Genomic DNA, 12,835 nt, shown 5'->3' on the forward strand with positions numbered 1-12,835 from the left:
GGAGTCTCACCTGGGAAAGTGAGGCCTTTTTACAGAAAAAGCACAAGAGTCACCGGCCAAAAGGAAGTTAGCAAGGAGGAGGCTGCTGCCTCCCTTTACCAGTAGATACTTAAAGCTGAACCAAAAGTGCTAGCACAACAGTGAAGTGTTAAACTAAGCTTTGACAGCTCTGCCTTCAGCTACCACATAGCCTAACTATTAACAAACAAAAAAGACTTTTTGAAAGCATTTTTTTTTCCCCAAATATATTTCAAGTTACTCATAATTCTGAAGCTACACAGGTGTTTGGAGTTAAACTGCAGCAATGATCAATGATTGCTCGTAGTGCTATTACCTAGATTATGACTAGGCTATTACACAATTATGATCAGATACTCATGTGGTCCCAGCAGCTTTTATATCTTAGTCTGAAGAAGCAAGACATGTTCTGCCACTGAGCTCTGCAAATTTGGCTTTTCTTTGCCCCTAGAATTAAAGGAACTTAAGATTTCATGGAATAAGAAATCACTATTCTAACTGAGCTGATGGACAGAAAAGGAGAAGGAGGAGGAATTATTTTAGTAAAAAACTCTCAGCCAAATTGGATTTGGAGTAGTCTGGTAAAACCTGTGTATAGACAGGCTTCAAGTAAGTTGGGTTTTTTGTTTGCTGTGGGTTTTTGGTTTTGGGTTTTTTTTTTAAATATTAAAACCCCAAGGAACTGACTATATTAATGAGTGTCAAAATATGTTAGTATCTAGATAGGAGGCTTTCAGAGAAAGCCAAGAAGCTGAAGAATGCATTGATTTTTCTTTTCCAATCTTTGTAACATAGCAGAGCAGTAGTATAAATTGTGAGCGAAGGGAAGAAAGAGTGAGCACAACTAGTAGTGATTGATTTTCACAAGTCCTTACTGGTCCTGTAGTAATTCTTATAATATTTTGGGTTTGTTTTTTTTGTCCCGAGGAAATTCCAGACTAAATGCAATTTTTTTTTTTGTTTGTTTCTACATCTGTCTACAGCTTCTACAATTCTTTCTTGTCTTGGAGATGTACTCCCTGCTTTTTAACTAACATCTTTCCAAAAACTGCTGTGTTCTCCATTTTAAGTGAACACAGTCCCTGCAAAAAGGCCGTAATTCTCTAAGATGTACAGATCCTTGTGACAGCTATATCAAAACCTGAAACAAGAACAAACTTATTAGTGCATGAAACTGCTTTAGTCCTCTTTGCTGTAAATACAGTGATAAAATGTGAATGTATTGTATGACATTAAAAAGCATGCCAGAGCATATCAAATTCAAATGTAGCTTTCCACATTACTCATGTGCTGGCCAAAAGTTTCTCATGTTCTTTCATTTTTCAGTGAAAATAACAGCAGCTAAGATTATTGAGGTTTGATCAAATAACTACAAGTTTTTATTTATCCTCCCTGAAATTAGAGACACCGTCTAGAATGGCTGTATATGTAATGAACTTGTAACAGGAACAGTAAAAAGCAGCTTAAATAAACCAGAAAGAATGTTGCTAAGTATTTCTAATAAGGCCAAGATGCGGCTGCATACAATGACTGAAGTAACACTGAGGATGTAACATTGATACATTGCAAAGACCTGCCCGAGGAGAGAGGAGTTACGCCACTGAATGAGGTCTCTCATTAAAGTAAATTCAATATATTAACGTATTTTTCTACCTTGTTTATAAAAAAAGACAGATACCATTTTGTTAACAGAATAGTTTTATATCTGATTTATGCATTTTAATATTGTTACCTGTCTTTATTGACCAAGATAAGAACTGTTGGAAAACCATACCTTTGCAAACTTAAAAAACGGCCTGGGATCCTTTCTGAAGTATTCTATATCAAACATTGCTTGAGGATCTGGAAGGTCTGGGAAGTCTACAGCAAGGCGTGCATAGATGCCATCTCTTGATCTAAAGTCAGGTATTCCACAAGAAACAGACACCTGAAATATATTTTTGCAATCTGAAATAAGTGAAACTACATATTCGACTATAAAGAGTTGCTATGATACAAACTATTTGGGAAACCACATTTCTGTATGCTCACAGTGCTCAGAGACATTAAGAACAAAACCAGTCTGGGTTCTCTGTATTTATTTTTCTTTTCTTTTTTTCCTTTTTTTTTTTTTTTTTCCCAACCAATATAACAATTCCCAAATCACAAGCAGGAGAAACAGCACAGAAACAAAGTCTGACAACTGGACAAAAAACCCCTTTAGTACAATCCGTACAGGCAGTAATGGGACACCAGAACTTACTTTTACTACTGGAAGTTTTGTAAGAAGTGAACAAAAATTTAAAATACTGTTGCATTAAATTTGATTAGTAAGTGTTCATTGATCTGCCAACTTAGACTTGGACAAGGTGGCTGATTTTTTTTTTTTTTTTAACCTGCTAACACACTAACAAAATAGATTCTTACTTTCAATGAATAAACCCCTTTTGATAAACAAACTTTGGTTATCGAAGCATTGTCATAATCAATAAAGACTAAAATCTATTGTCTTTATTAGTCTTTTAAGCCCAAAGTACTATGAGAAGAGGAGGAGAAACAGGTGTATGATAGCAATCATAGAAAGAGCAAGATTGGGCAATAGAAGTAGCAGTGCTTTTCTAACAAGCTGATTGGAATTACTCATTACTCATTTTCTGAATGGTGTCACACCCTCTGTGTATGAACAACAGAAGCAAAAAATGATTGACTTTTGTATCATCATCTGGTACATGGGTATAAAGCTGCGAATGTACAACAGTTTAAAAATGTTCTTTAGTAAAACAGTGAGTAATCTTATTACCATCATAGAGCGGCACATGTTAGAAATAAAATTCAATCTACTGAAATCTAATCAAACTCTCCTTATAATCCTCTCCACTCCCCCCCCGCCCCGCCCCAACTCTTTTCTTTTCGAGCCCTATTCTTCTAGCCCCTCTACCTCCATGAGGTATTTTGAGATCCACTGACATTTTGTTTAAAAAATCATTACCTTCGTTTCAAATAAAAAAATTACTAGGATAGAAAATGTTCTGGAACAGGCAGATGTGATCTTATTCCACAACTATTTTGCATGGAAGCAACTGTTTAAGAATTTAAATGTTTAAGAATATTTTCTTACAAGAAGAGGGAGCTTGTAATTTCCAACTTAAGCTCCAGTCTTGCAGTGTTCATCATTCTAGCGGACAGCTGTGCCTCCTCTTCCTATCTAGCACAATTATTTGATTACAAACATTGCGAGGGTCACATCACCTGCATGCTGTAAAGCACTGGATAAGTATTTAACCAACTGTCTATATATTCTCTCATTGTCATTGCAGCAATACGTACCCCAGCTCCAGTCAAGACCATTATTTTTTTGCATTCTTGTAAAAGTTTCACAGCATCATCAATAGTATTAATATCTTTTCGTTTTTTTCTTTTTGGTGGTTCTGAAAGAATGTTTATAACGATTTGCCACAGTGTCATATCATCCAGTTCTGGTGGAGGGATTGTTTCTGGTAGCAGGTCTTTCAGAATTGTCCGTGGGTCTGTACCTAACATGAGATGCTGCTGAACAAAAGTGTAGGGACCTAAGAAAATTTAAAAAATAGAAATATTTAAAATTGAGTCAAGTATTTCAGATTATTATGACCATTGTCCCATTTATTAATGCTTGCTACTACAATTTTATTAATCCAATTTAATACTGTGTTCATCAAAACCCCTGTAGGTTTTGGTCTAAATTCTGAAGTGATAGTATAACTAGGGGTTTTACTTATTTATTATTAATTTATGTTAACCCGTGAAGGATTTCATAGAAAGTTAGTCAAGGTAGAAATCCCAGTTCATGGCAAACTCGATGGCTCTTAGAGGTGCACTCACAGAGATACACTGTGAATTGTTATGGCTTCATTTGTGTATTTCCAACATTTTCTAAGGTATTTACAGTAATAAGTTGAAGAGACCACAAACATACATATACTGTTTAATCATATTATAAAATACCACTCTAAAGAGACCCACCAATTGGGCCCACCAATCCATGGATTTCTGTTGTTCTTTTAGTCGTCTAACAGTGATGATTTCAGACATGACCTCCTAAAGCCATCAAATCAATCTTTCCAGAAACACTCGAGATTAGAGCGGTAGAAGAAAAATAGGTAAATCTTAAGAAGCTAAACTGACTAAGAGGACCCAAATAGCTATCACTAAGGCTAGTTACAATACACATAAAGAAAACAATTGTTATACATATTTACCCAAAAGGTACCAACAGTGATCTTGTAACGAGGGATCAGCAAAGACAACGTATGGGCAGATTTTAAGTGGAATATTGTGTTATCATAATGTGTTTTCTTGCCACTATTCTTACCAATACTGGCAAAATGAATGCCGTGATATTATCACGCCTGTGTAAGATGAAAGACCTCAAGTCCCAACCCTGCTGCACCCTGGAAGCCACTGTCCCACACAAATCACTAGTGACCTTAGCAGTTCTCTCGCCTCTATGTGAGGGGAGAACTTTCTACCGAGTTCCTAACTGCTGTGCGCAACTTACCTGTTGCTACTATGCAATATATATGCAAACTAGTAATTCCCGAACTGATGTAACACTTAGGACAGTGAGCTCTACAGATTGGCTAAAATCATATAAGAATCATCTTGTTACTTAAAGAATTAATACTAAGTAAATAGACTGGAAATATGCCATAGATCTGTTCAATTTAGTGAGTCTGTGTGTATGCTTTTAATATGGATCACGGCAGGGTTTCTACACAGAAAAGACATTGACAATTTTAATCAAAATACAGCAAGCTTAAAGAGGTTCATTTTTAAACTCCTTAAGTAACATACAGAATACAGACAACAACTCTAAGCTGCTCAAAAGCAGTAATTGCCAATTTTTTTGCAACAGAAGAGATCATTTGAAGACGGGGAAGAATTAAGTAACTGTTCAAAGGCAAAAAGCATCTAAGAACATTATATAGGCTTCTACCTATACGTGGTCTTGGGGTCCAATCGCTAGAACTTGCATGTGAGGCTCTGTCATCTTCATCGCTATCACAGGAGTGAAAACCATTGGCTATGATTTCATCACTAAAAAGGAAGTTATCTGCAAGACAGCACAACAATGACGGGTTACACTTGAGCCAAATGGCACAGATACATATTTAAATATTTCACAAAACCTAAAATTGTATGCTTTTAAATTCGATTGCAATGAATTACAAATAGACAGTTTTGTCCCGTAGACACAAAAAGTTTCTGCTTTTTTTATTTATAGATACGCTTTCAAGCCTTCAGTAGATTTACTGCAGGATTTGCTATCTTAATACTGGGCTTCAGTGGGCTGGATGTTGACCTTAGTGAAATTTTCATTCTATAAAGTGTTGGACGTTAAGGACTTTGTATCTTAAAAAAAAATGCACGTTTTAAAAGTATAATTAAAAATTCCTTTTTCTTACAATTCTGGCTTCATTCAGCTCACTGAGAAATTGGATAAAGAGAAAATGTGTCACCATTTATAGACCAATCTTGGACTAGCTTTTAAGAGCACAGCATTTTAAAAGAAACCCACAAATACACCTTTGGACACAACTACGTTACAGAATTTTGTTAGGCTTTTATCTTGCAGCTGAGCTGCAACAGGTGACTAGGTACACACTTTTATGGTGCTTCAGTTATGACAGAAAACGTGCTACCTTGAACCACCTTCACTAAGTTTTATCTCATCCATTTTACCCTTCAGCTGGGTTTGGCTTAGAGTACCACATAGTTACTTTAGCTCAGCTCGTGGCCGTAAGCCAGGGGAACTCAATCTAACTTCATCGTGTATCTAGATGAAGGAGTCCGAAGAACAAGATACTTGTCTTACAGCATGCATTACTAAGCTAATATTTACGTGAAAAATTTAAATTTTAACCTGAGCAGCTTATTAGAATTTAGACTACTAAACTTCTTTTATTGTCTTTATTAGAAATAGCCACAGCAACTGTAGCTTAATTTGTTGAAAATCTAAGACTATGAACAAAGGAGAACAAGTTTCAGTCATGCTCCCTAAGGCAAAGAATCGCTGTAATAGTTTTCAATCTCTATTTGAATAAACCCCTACAATATTTTAGCTAGGTTACTTCACTTTACTCTTAAATAAAGACCACCACAAAACACCATCATTTTTTATTCAGAGATTGTGTTGTCCTGTTCTTTCCCTTCTTGGCATAAATACTTTATTCTGATTAGAATGGAAGAAAGTAGAGGACAAAAATTTGCTTTTTGTACTTGCTGTCTCGTTCTTTTGAGACCACAGGTGCTCATTGACATTACTATTTATTATGAATCTACATATTTACAGCATTTCACTTCCATCTCATTATGCATGCAGTCAGTGAACATATTATGCAAAAAGCTTTATGAAGAAAAAAGTTGATTAGTACACATCAGTAAGTGTGAAGGGTAAGTTTTACTAAAACGACCTTTATGTCTACTTTATAAAGAATCAAAGCTCACGTTGTTAAAGACTCATCATCTACAGGTCACGTTGTCTTGTATTTAAAAAACCACTGTGACAGACAAAAGCAGGCTAAAGTCAACAGTTTAAATCCTAACACTCCCTGCGTATTCGTTCGATTCCTCAAAGGACTAAAGGGAAAGCTCGCCAGAACTAAGCAATCCACAGCAAAACATGCCTGAGGATCTGAGTAACGTGAGCAAAAAGGCTTCATGAAAGGCACTGGTAAGAGATCATCAGCTTTACTCTTGTGCTGTTCCAGTTAAGTGTTTAAATACCAAGGCTGTTCCAAGCTTATCATACAGCTCTGTTGCCTTTTGGATTGCTTTTGCACAGGCAGAACTTTTCTGTAGAGTTTTGCTATGGAGTTAAAATACCTTTAACTCCATTCCAGGATAAAATGTAAAGACTTTACTGGCAGAATGCAGTACCTTATCCCTTTTAAGAAGTCTTTCCAACGCATTCCCTTAAAAACCAAAACGAACAACAAAAAAACCCCCCCGAAACTCAAAACCTATCTGTTTCAATAATGCAATGCAAGGTACTTTCATACTGGTACTGCCCGAGCAGTACACTTCAAAGATGATCTGCAAAGAAACGTTTTAGAAGATTATAGTTTAGTTGTGTGCCGCAGTCACTGAAACCTTAACCAAGACTGTAACTTGAGGTTATTTAAAGAACTGTTCAAGACTGCTGCTCCTGTGCTTTCCGTGCAAGTTTCCAAGAAAGAGAAATAGAAAAATTATCACGGCAGAAACTGTGAAAAGGAACCAGGGCTTATGATTTTTCATTTTTAATGACTTGTTGGCAGCGACACAGCAAAGTACGTGTTTTCAGACGTGAGAGCCGAGTCGGTCTCCTTCTAGGAAGCCCAGCGCAAGAAACAACAGGCTTCGACAGGGACTGACCAGAGTGAGGACCGCTCAGGTTTCGAAAACCGGAGGCAGCAGCTCGCTCCAGTTTGCGTTCAGCGCGCGGCTACGGAGACGAGAGGAGCGCGGCGCGCGTTCGGCCGTCGCACCCGCAGGGAGCACCCGCTCCTTGCGGCGCCCTCCGCCCCCGGGGCCGGCACAGCCCAGCGCTGGCCCCGCGCTGCGGCGGGGCCGCACCGAGCCTCCCCGCGAGCGCCGCGGCCATCGCCCGGCGGGAGAGCCCGGGCGGCTGCCGCGGCGAGGCGCCCGCGGGGAGAGGCGGCCCCGAGCGCCCGCGCAGGCAGCCGCCCGCCCGCCGCCTCTCCCCAGGCGGGCTGCGCGGCCGGGCCGCCCCCTCCCGGCGGCGAGGGGGCGGGCCGCGGCCTGTCCCGGCGGGCCGGGCGGAGGAGGGGAGGGAGGGGGTCCTCACCGGGATGCAGGGCCGGCGCCTCGGCCGCCCCGTTTGAACACTGCGCCCGCCTGCAGCCAATGGCCGCCTCCGCCGCGTCTTCGCCGGGCGCCGCCTCCGCCCCCTCCCCCCGGCCCCGCTGCCGCGGCTGCGGAGGCGGCTCCGCCCGGGGCAGGCCCCGCAGCCCGGCCCTATTGTCCGCGCCGCTCCAGGCCGCCGCCGCCGCCTCTTCGTCCGCGTCCTCCTCCGCCGCCCGGCCGCCGCCGTCGGCGGTCACGGCCGCCGCCTCGCCCGGCAGCTCCGCCGCCACAGCGGCGGCGGGCGGCGGCCCCGCGCCCCGGTCCGGGCGTTGGGCGGGCGCCGCGCCCCGCCCGCAGCCGCCGTCTTCCGAGTCCAGGCGCTGGCGCTTCAGAGCGGGCTCGGCGCTCTCGGCCGCGCCGCCGGGGCCGCCGTCGCGCGGACGGAGGCGCGGAGCCTCCTCGTCCGCCATCTTGGAGTAGCAACCGCCGCCCCCCTCCCGCCCGGCGCAGCGCGCAGCAGCGCCTCCGCCACAGCCCCCTCCCCCACCCCCAGGGAGCGATTTAAACCCGGCACGTGACCGCGCCGCCGCCCACGCGGGCACCCGCCCCGCAGAGGCCGCAACAACAACAAACGGGGTCACGTGAGGGGGAGGCGGAGGGGGCGGGGGCGCCGCCGCCGCCGCCGCCGTCACGTGACGGTCGTGCCGGCTCCAGCCTGGCGCGGCGGGGCGCTTTTCCCCTTCCCCCCTCCCTCCACGCGCACGCCCCTCGTGCCATGGCGGCTTCTCATCACGTGGGCGCGTCTCCCCGCGCGAGCCGCGCCCAGTAGGGGGCGGGGAGCAGCGCGGCCGCCGCTGAGGGGAGCGCCCCGGGCCGGGCCGGGCCCGGCTGTCCCCGCGCACCGCCGCGGCCTTGTCCTGCTTGCGGTGCGTCGTTCGCAGAAGGGGCGGTTGCCGCCTGCCGCGGAGGGGTGGCCGCCCGCGGCGGGAAGGGGGAGCCCCGTCCCTGTGGCATCCCGTGTCCCCCCCCCCCCGGGGCTCACCCCGCAGCGCGCTCCTCCGCCGGGACGCTCCTGGCAAATGGCGGCTCCGGTGTGGCTAGGCGGGTCTCGGTGCTCCTCCGGTCACAAGCCGTTTGAGAGGCCCTGGGGCCTCTCCGTAATGGCATTCAGAACGTCGGAGAGAGAACGCATCCTCCCGAGGAACACAGGGCGTTCCCGGGCGCAGCCTTCGCCTTGCCGTGGGGCTGTGCGGCACCTGGGGAGGTGCAGCCCGCCAGGCAGCAGGACGAGGCTCCCTGCCAGCTCCTTTGCCGGGCAGGCAGCGGTACCGAGGGGCTCGGAGCGGCTCCTCGTTTTCTGTACACGCAGAACAGAGCTGAGGGCAAGAAGGAGGAGTATTGACAGGATTGCAGCTTCTGCCGGGGACGTTGGCGTGCCTGCTGACTGCCCGGGAAAGGTTTTGCACCTGCAGGTTGAACTTGTGGTAGGGATGCTTAAATGTATTGCCATAGTACTTCAACTCCTGCGCTGCAGGGAGTTCCTTCTTTTTTTTTGGGGGGGGTGTGTGTGGTCAGCGCCCATCTGAACAAGGGCCGTTTACAGAACGGAGCCTGTGTAGCATGCGAGAGACCTGATGGTAAATTGCCAGAGTTGGGAATCGCTCTAACGACATTCGCTAGTTTTTTCTTCTTCACGTCGGCATTCCCTGGTGGGATGTGCACTGCTAGTAGCTGTGGTGACCTGTGGTCTTCCAGTGATCTCCTCTGTCACGTAAATTGTAGAGACAATCCTTAGTGGCCAACCTCGATGCTGAATTGTGGACCATCACTGTATAGTAAATACGGAGGTACCACACCTGGGCCTTCTTAGACATAGTGTCTCTTTCTACCTGGAAGTCTCATCCGAATAGAACTCGGCCACTTTCCCAAGACTTCTCCCAATACAGAATTTTGATCTAAACTTCATGGATATAAATTTAAATATTGTTTTATTTAATGTTACTGCTTAACATCACAAGCTATTTGCAGAATAGTTTTAGTGAATTTAAGACAACTGAATCCCTAAGTCTAGTGGCAAGACCAAGAATAGACAGGTGGAATTTCTTCCTTGCAGGCCTCAGTAACAACAGCTTATTAAAAACTTTGGGATAAAATCGTTGATACGCGTTTTTTGGCTTCAAAAGGGATTATGTTATAGGTAACTGACTTTATAGGTGGTATATGTATCTGGGGGGGGATTTTTTTTTCTGGTTCTTTCAGGTATTAACAGCCCCCAAAAAGATGTTCGTGCCGTGTCTCGCACTACCTATTTCTCAAAAACAAGCTATGAAGTAACCAATGTGAATCAGAACATTTTTATTATTCTGTGCAAATTTCTATGCAACCATTCTTTTTCCTTATTGAAGCTGAGGCAAGAGATTTCTTAAAAAGCACGTGCAAGATGCTTTTGTCAGCATATGAAGGAGAGGTGTGACTACAGTATTGTTATGGTGCTTATTTATGTGAAGGCTGCGTTCTAAGGAAGAAAATGTGTAAGTAATACAGGTGTATGATCTAAAGCTTCCTGTGAAGGTATTGGTGAGGAACTGGTTCAAGGATCCTAAAGCAGACTCTAACGTTGCAAGCATAGATACATGTTAATGATGTTGTTGCAGTGTTACCCCTAAATCAGGAAGTCATTTTGGTAGTGCTTAGGTCCTCTTCTATTTCTGCAACTCTGAGCATGCGTGGGGACAAGGATGGAGCATGAAATGCAAAACTCCTTTGAGTTACATTGTGCCTTGAACTTCTCGAAAAGGTGTACTCTGCCCTCGGGAAGCAAACCAACTAAAGTCAGTTGAGAAGAACTGGTAATGGAAGACTGATGTATTTTATGGGAATAAATTCAAATAGAGATTTCCCGATCTTGCTGTTTCATATAAAGGGCCATCTATGACTTTTACAAGTTGATGGTAAACCTCCTGTTATACTCAATTAGAATTTAGTGTCACTCTTGGCTCTAAACATGAAGCAGTGAATAAAAATGTTTTGTTCGTGGTTGGGTACAGAGAACAAATATGAGATTTCCTCACTTTCAGTACGGTTTGTATGTTCTGAGCAACAGTAACCAAAACACGTGTAGACACATAAGCTGTGCCATCTCCTGCATGGTGATTCTCTTTCAAAATAAAGTTTATGTCCTGAAGGCAATCTTTACATCTTTTTCTGTGTATTACATACAGGTTCTCTTGCTTTCCTTTTTTTGATGATGCTTTGCTCTGTGAGTTGTCCCACTGAAGTCAGTAGGAGCAGTAAAAGACCGAGTTATTATTCAGTATCCGTATTTTGTGTCGTCCACACGCAAACCTTCAGACTGTGCTGTGGGACCCTTTATGCCCCAAGCGTTGTCCTGCAAGTTGGACTCTTTACCCGGCGTGGAAGAGGCTGATACACACACAGAGTCAAGATACTTGTTTATTGCATGTCTGCGCAGAGATGGGTGCTAGGTGGTAGCTCCACAAAGCTAGCACACCTCGGTTAACGCACGGTTAAGCATTTATACGTTCCCAGCAACAGTTATCAGTACTTTTTACAGTTAAGCTTAGTTATCCTCGTTCCCATTGGTTCTTCGATGCCTCGTCTTCACTTAAAGTCACAGCATCCTATCTTTTTACTGCGCATATTCTGTGAGGAAGGGGCTTTCCTTGGTAAGGGGTTTCCCTACCCGAGGGCGGGTTTTTGACTATGCTAATTAGGACAGTTCACTCATAGTTCAAGCAATCTTCTCTTTGGTTTTATCAGCGGCTTTGTTCCCTTTGTGCTTATCTTGGCATTTCCTTGCTTGACTGATTCACGGTGCCATCCTGTTCCTTCTCCCAGGGCCATGTCTTGTTAACTATTTGAGCAATAGACTTTGTTTCGTTTCTCGCATATCTCCAACACAAGCACTGGAAATCTCGGGGGTGGGGGCACGAGTATGGTCGCTGCTGCAGTTTGGATCAAATCCCTTGTTTATTTGGTCTGAGCAGGCAAGAGTATAGACAGGACCAAGGCTTCAGCAGGCAGATTCCCTGTGAACAAGCAGCTTGCGGGTCTCGGGGTCTCGTCATCTGAACCCAGCTCTTGGAGCTGCAGTTCACCTGGCAGCACAGAACTAGCCGCTGAAAGCTGGAGGGAAAAAGGGTTAAAGAGCCTTCCCTTTCACCTTACGCAAATAGGCAAGAAATACTTGGACAAGAACAGTATGATGTCAGGAGTTCGGTTGGGAAGAGGGACAATTGTTTGTTTTTATCCTCCCCCAAAGTATAATCTATTTAAATATTTACATGAGCTGTTGCTAAAAGGCTTTCCTTTCTTTCCTATACTTTTCTGGTTTATTATTAAGTTATGAATGGGGGAGAGAGAGAGATTTGTAATGGCTAATTCTTTCACTTTGTTGAAAAAGAGTATCTATTGTTTTATTTACTCAGAGTAATATGGGAATAGTGTTTTCTAACAGATTTAAATGGTTTCACTGAGGCTTGTGCTTTTCTGTTTAATATTATTGCTTCTTCTTTTCATGTACTTCATATATTTTATAATCTTAACAGGCTATTTGAACATACAGTAAAAATAGGAAATGACAGACAATACAACCTTGAAGAGAAAGCAGTGGATGACTAATATGTAGATAATTTCAGAAGATTAATAATATAGATAATAAAATAAAGCACTTGTAAATGCAGGAATTATATCTTCAGTATTTTAGAAACAGTTCTGAATGGCCACTAGGTCCTTCATTAATTAACACACACCTGTTCTAGCCTTGGTCACACCCTGTGTATCTGTTCTGCATAGACTTTCCTACTAGGTCACTGCATCTAAAATTGTGTAACTATTCAAAGCATCTATTTGTAAATGCTAGTTTAAAGAATCAGCAATATTTAATGACATCTTGGATTACAAGGCTCTTGCAGGGATGGGAAAAGTAAAAATAGAGTTCTATAGGCTCCAGAGGAAAGACTTCAGCAAGTGGTTAGTATTGCACCTAAGA

General features: G+C 43.7%; 1 protein-coding gene across 2 annotated transcripts in view; it reads right to left on the minus strand.

Moving 5' to 3' along the window:
• The window catches only part of SIRT1 (sirtuin 1), an 88,402-nt gene that overhangs the window by 13,813 nt on the left and 61,754 nt on the right, over positions 1-12,835 (minus strand). The window contains exons 1-4 of one of the 2 annotated variants that reach the window (XM_059820902.1): positions 7,826-8,294; positions 4,973-5,089; positions 3,325-3,566; positions 1,793-1,945 (exon numbers count right to left, since the gene is read on the minus strand). In XM_059820902.1, coding sequence (XP_059676885.1) covers positions 1,793-1,945; positions 3,325-3,566; positions 4,973-5,089; positions 7,826-8,294 — 981 coding nt within the window. Of the gene's footprint in view, positions 1-1,792; positions 1,946-3,324; positions 3,567-4,972; positions 5,090-7,825; positions 8,295-12,835 lie in introns of those variants that run through there. The other variant, XM_059820903.1, reaches the window with a different exon arrangement.

This window comes from Gavia stellata, chromosome 9 (assembly GCF_030936135.1).
Source record: "Gavia stellata isolate bGavSte3 chromosome 9, bGavSte3.hap2, whole genome shotgun sequence".
In the NCBI taxonomy this organism is placed as follows: domain Eukaryota; kingdom Metazoa; phylum Chordata; class Aves; order Gaviiformes; family Gaviidae; genus Gavia; species Gavia stellata.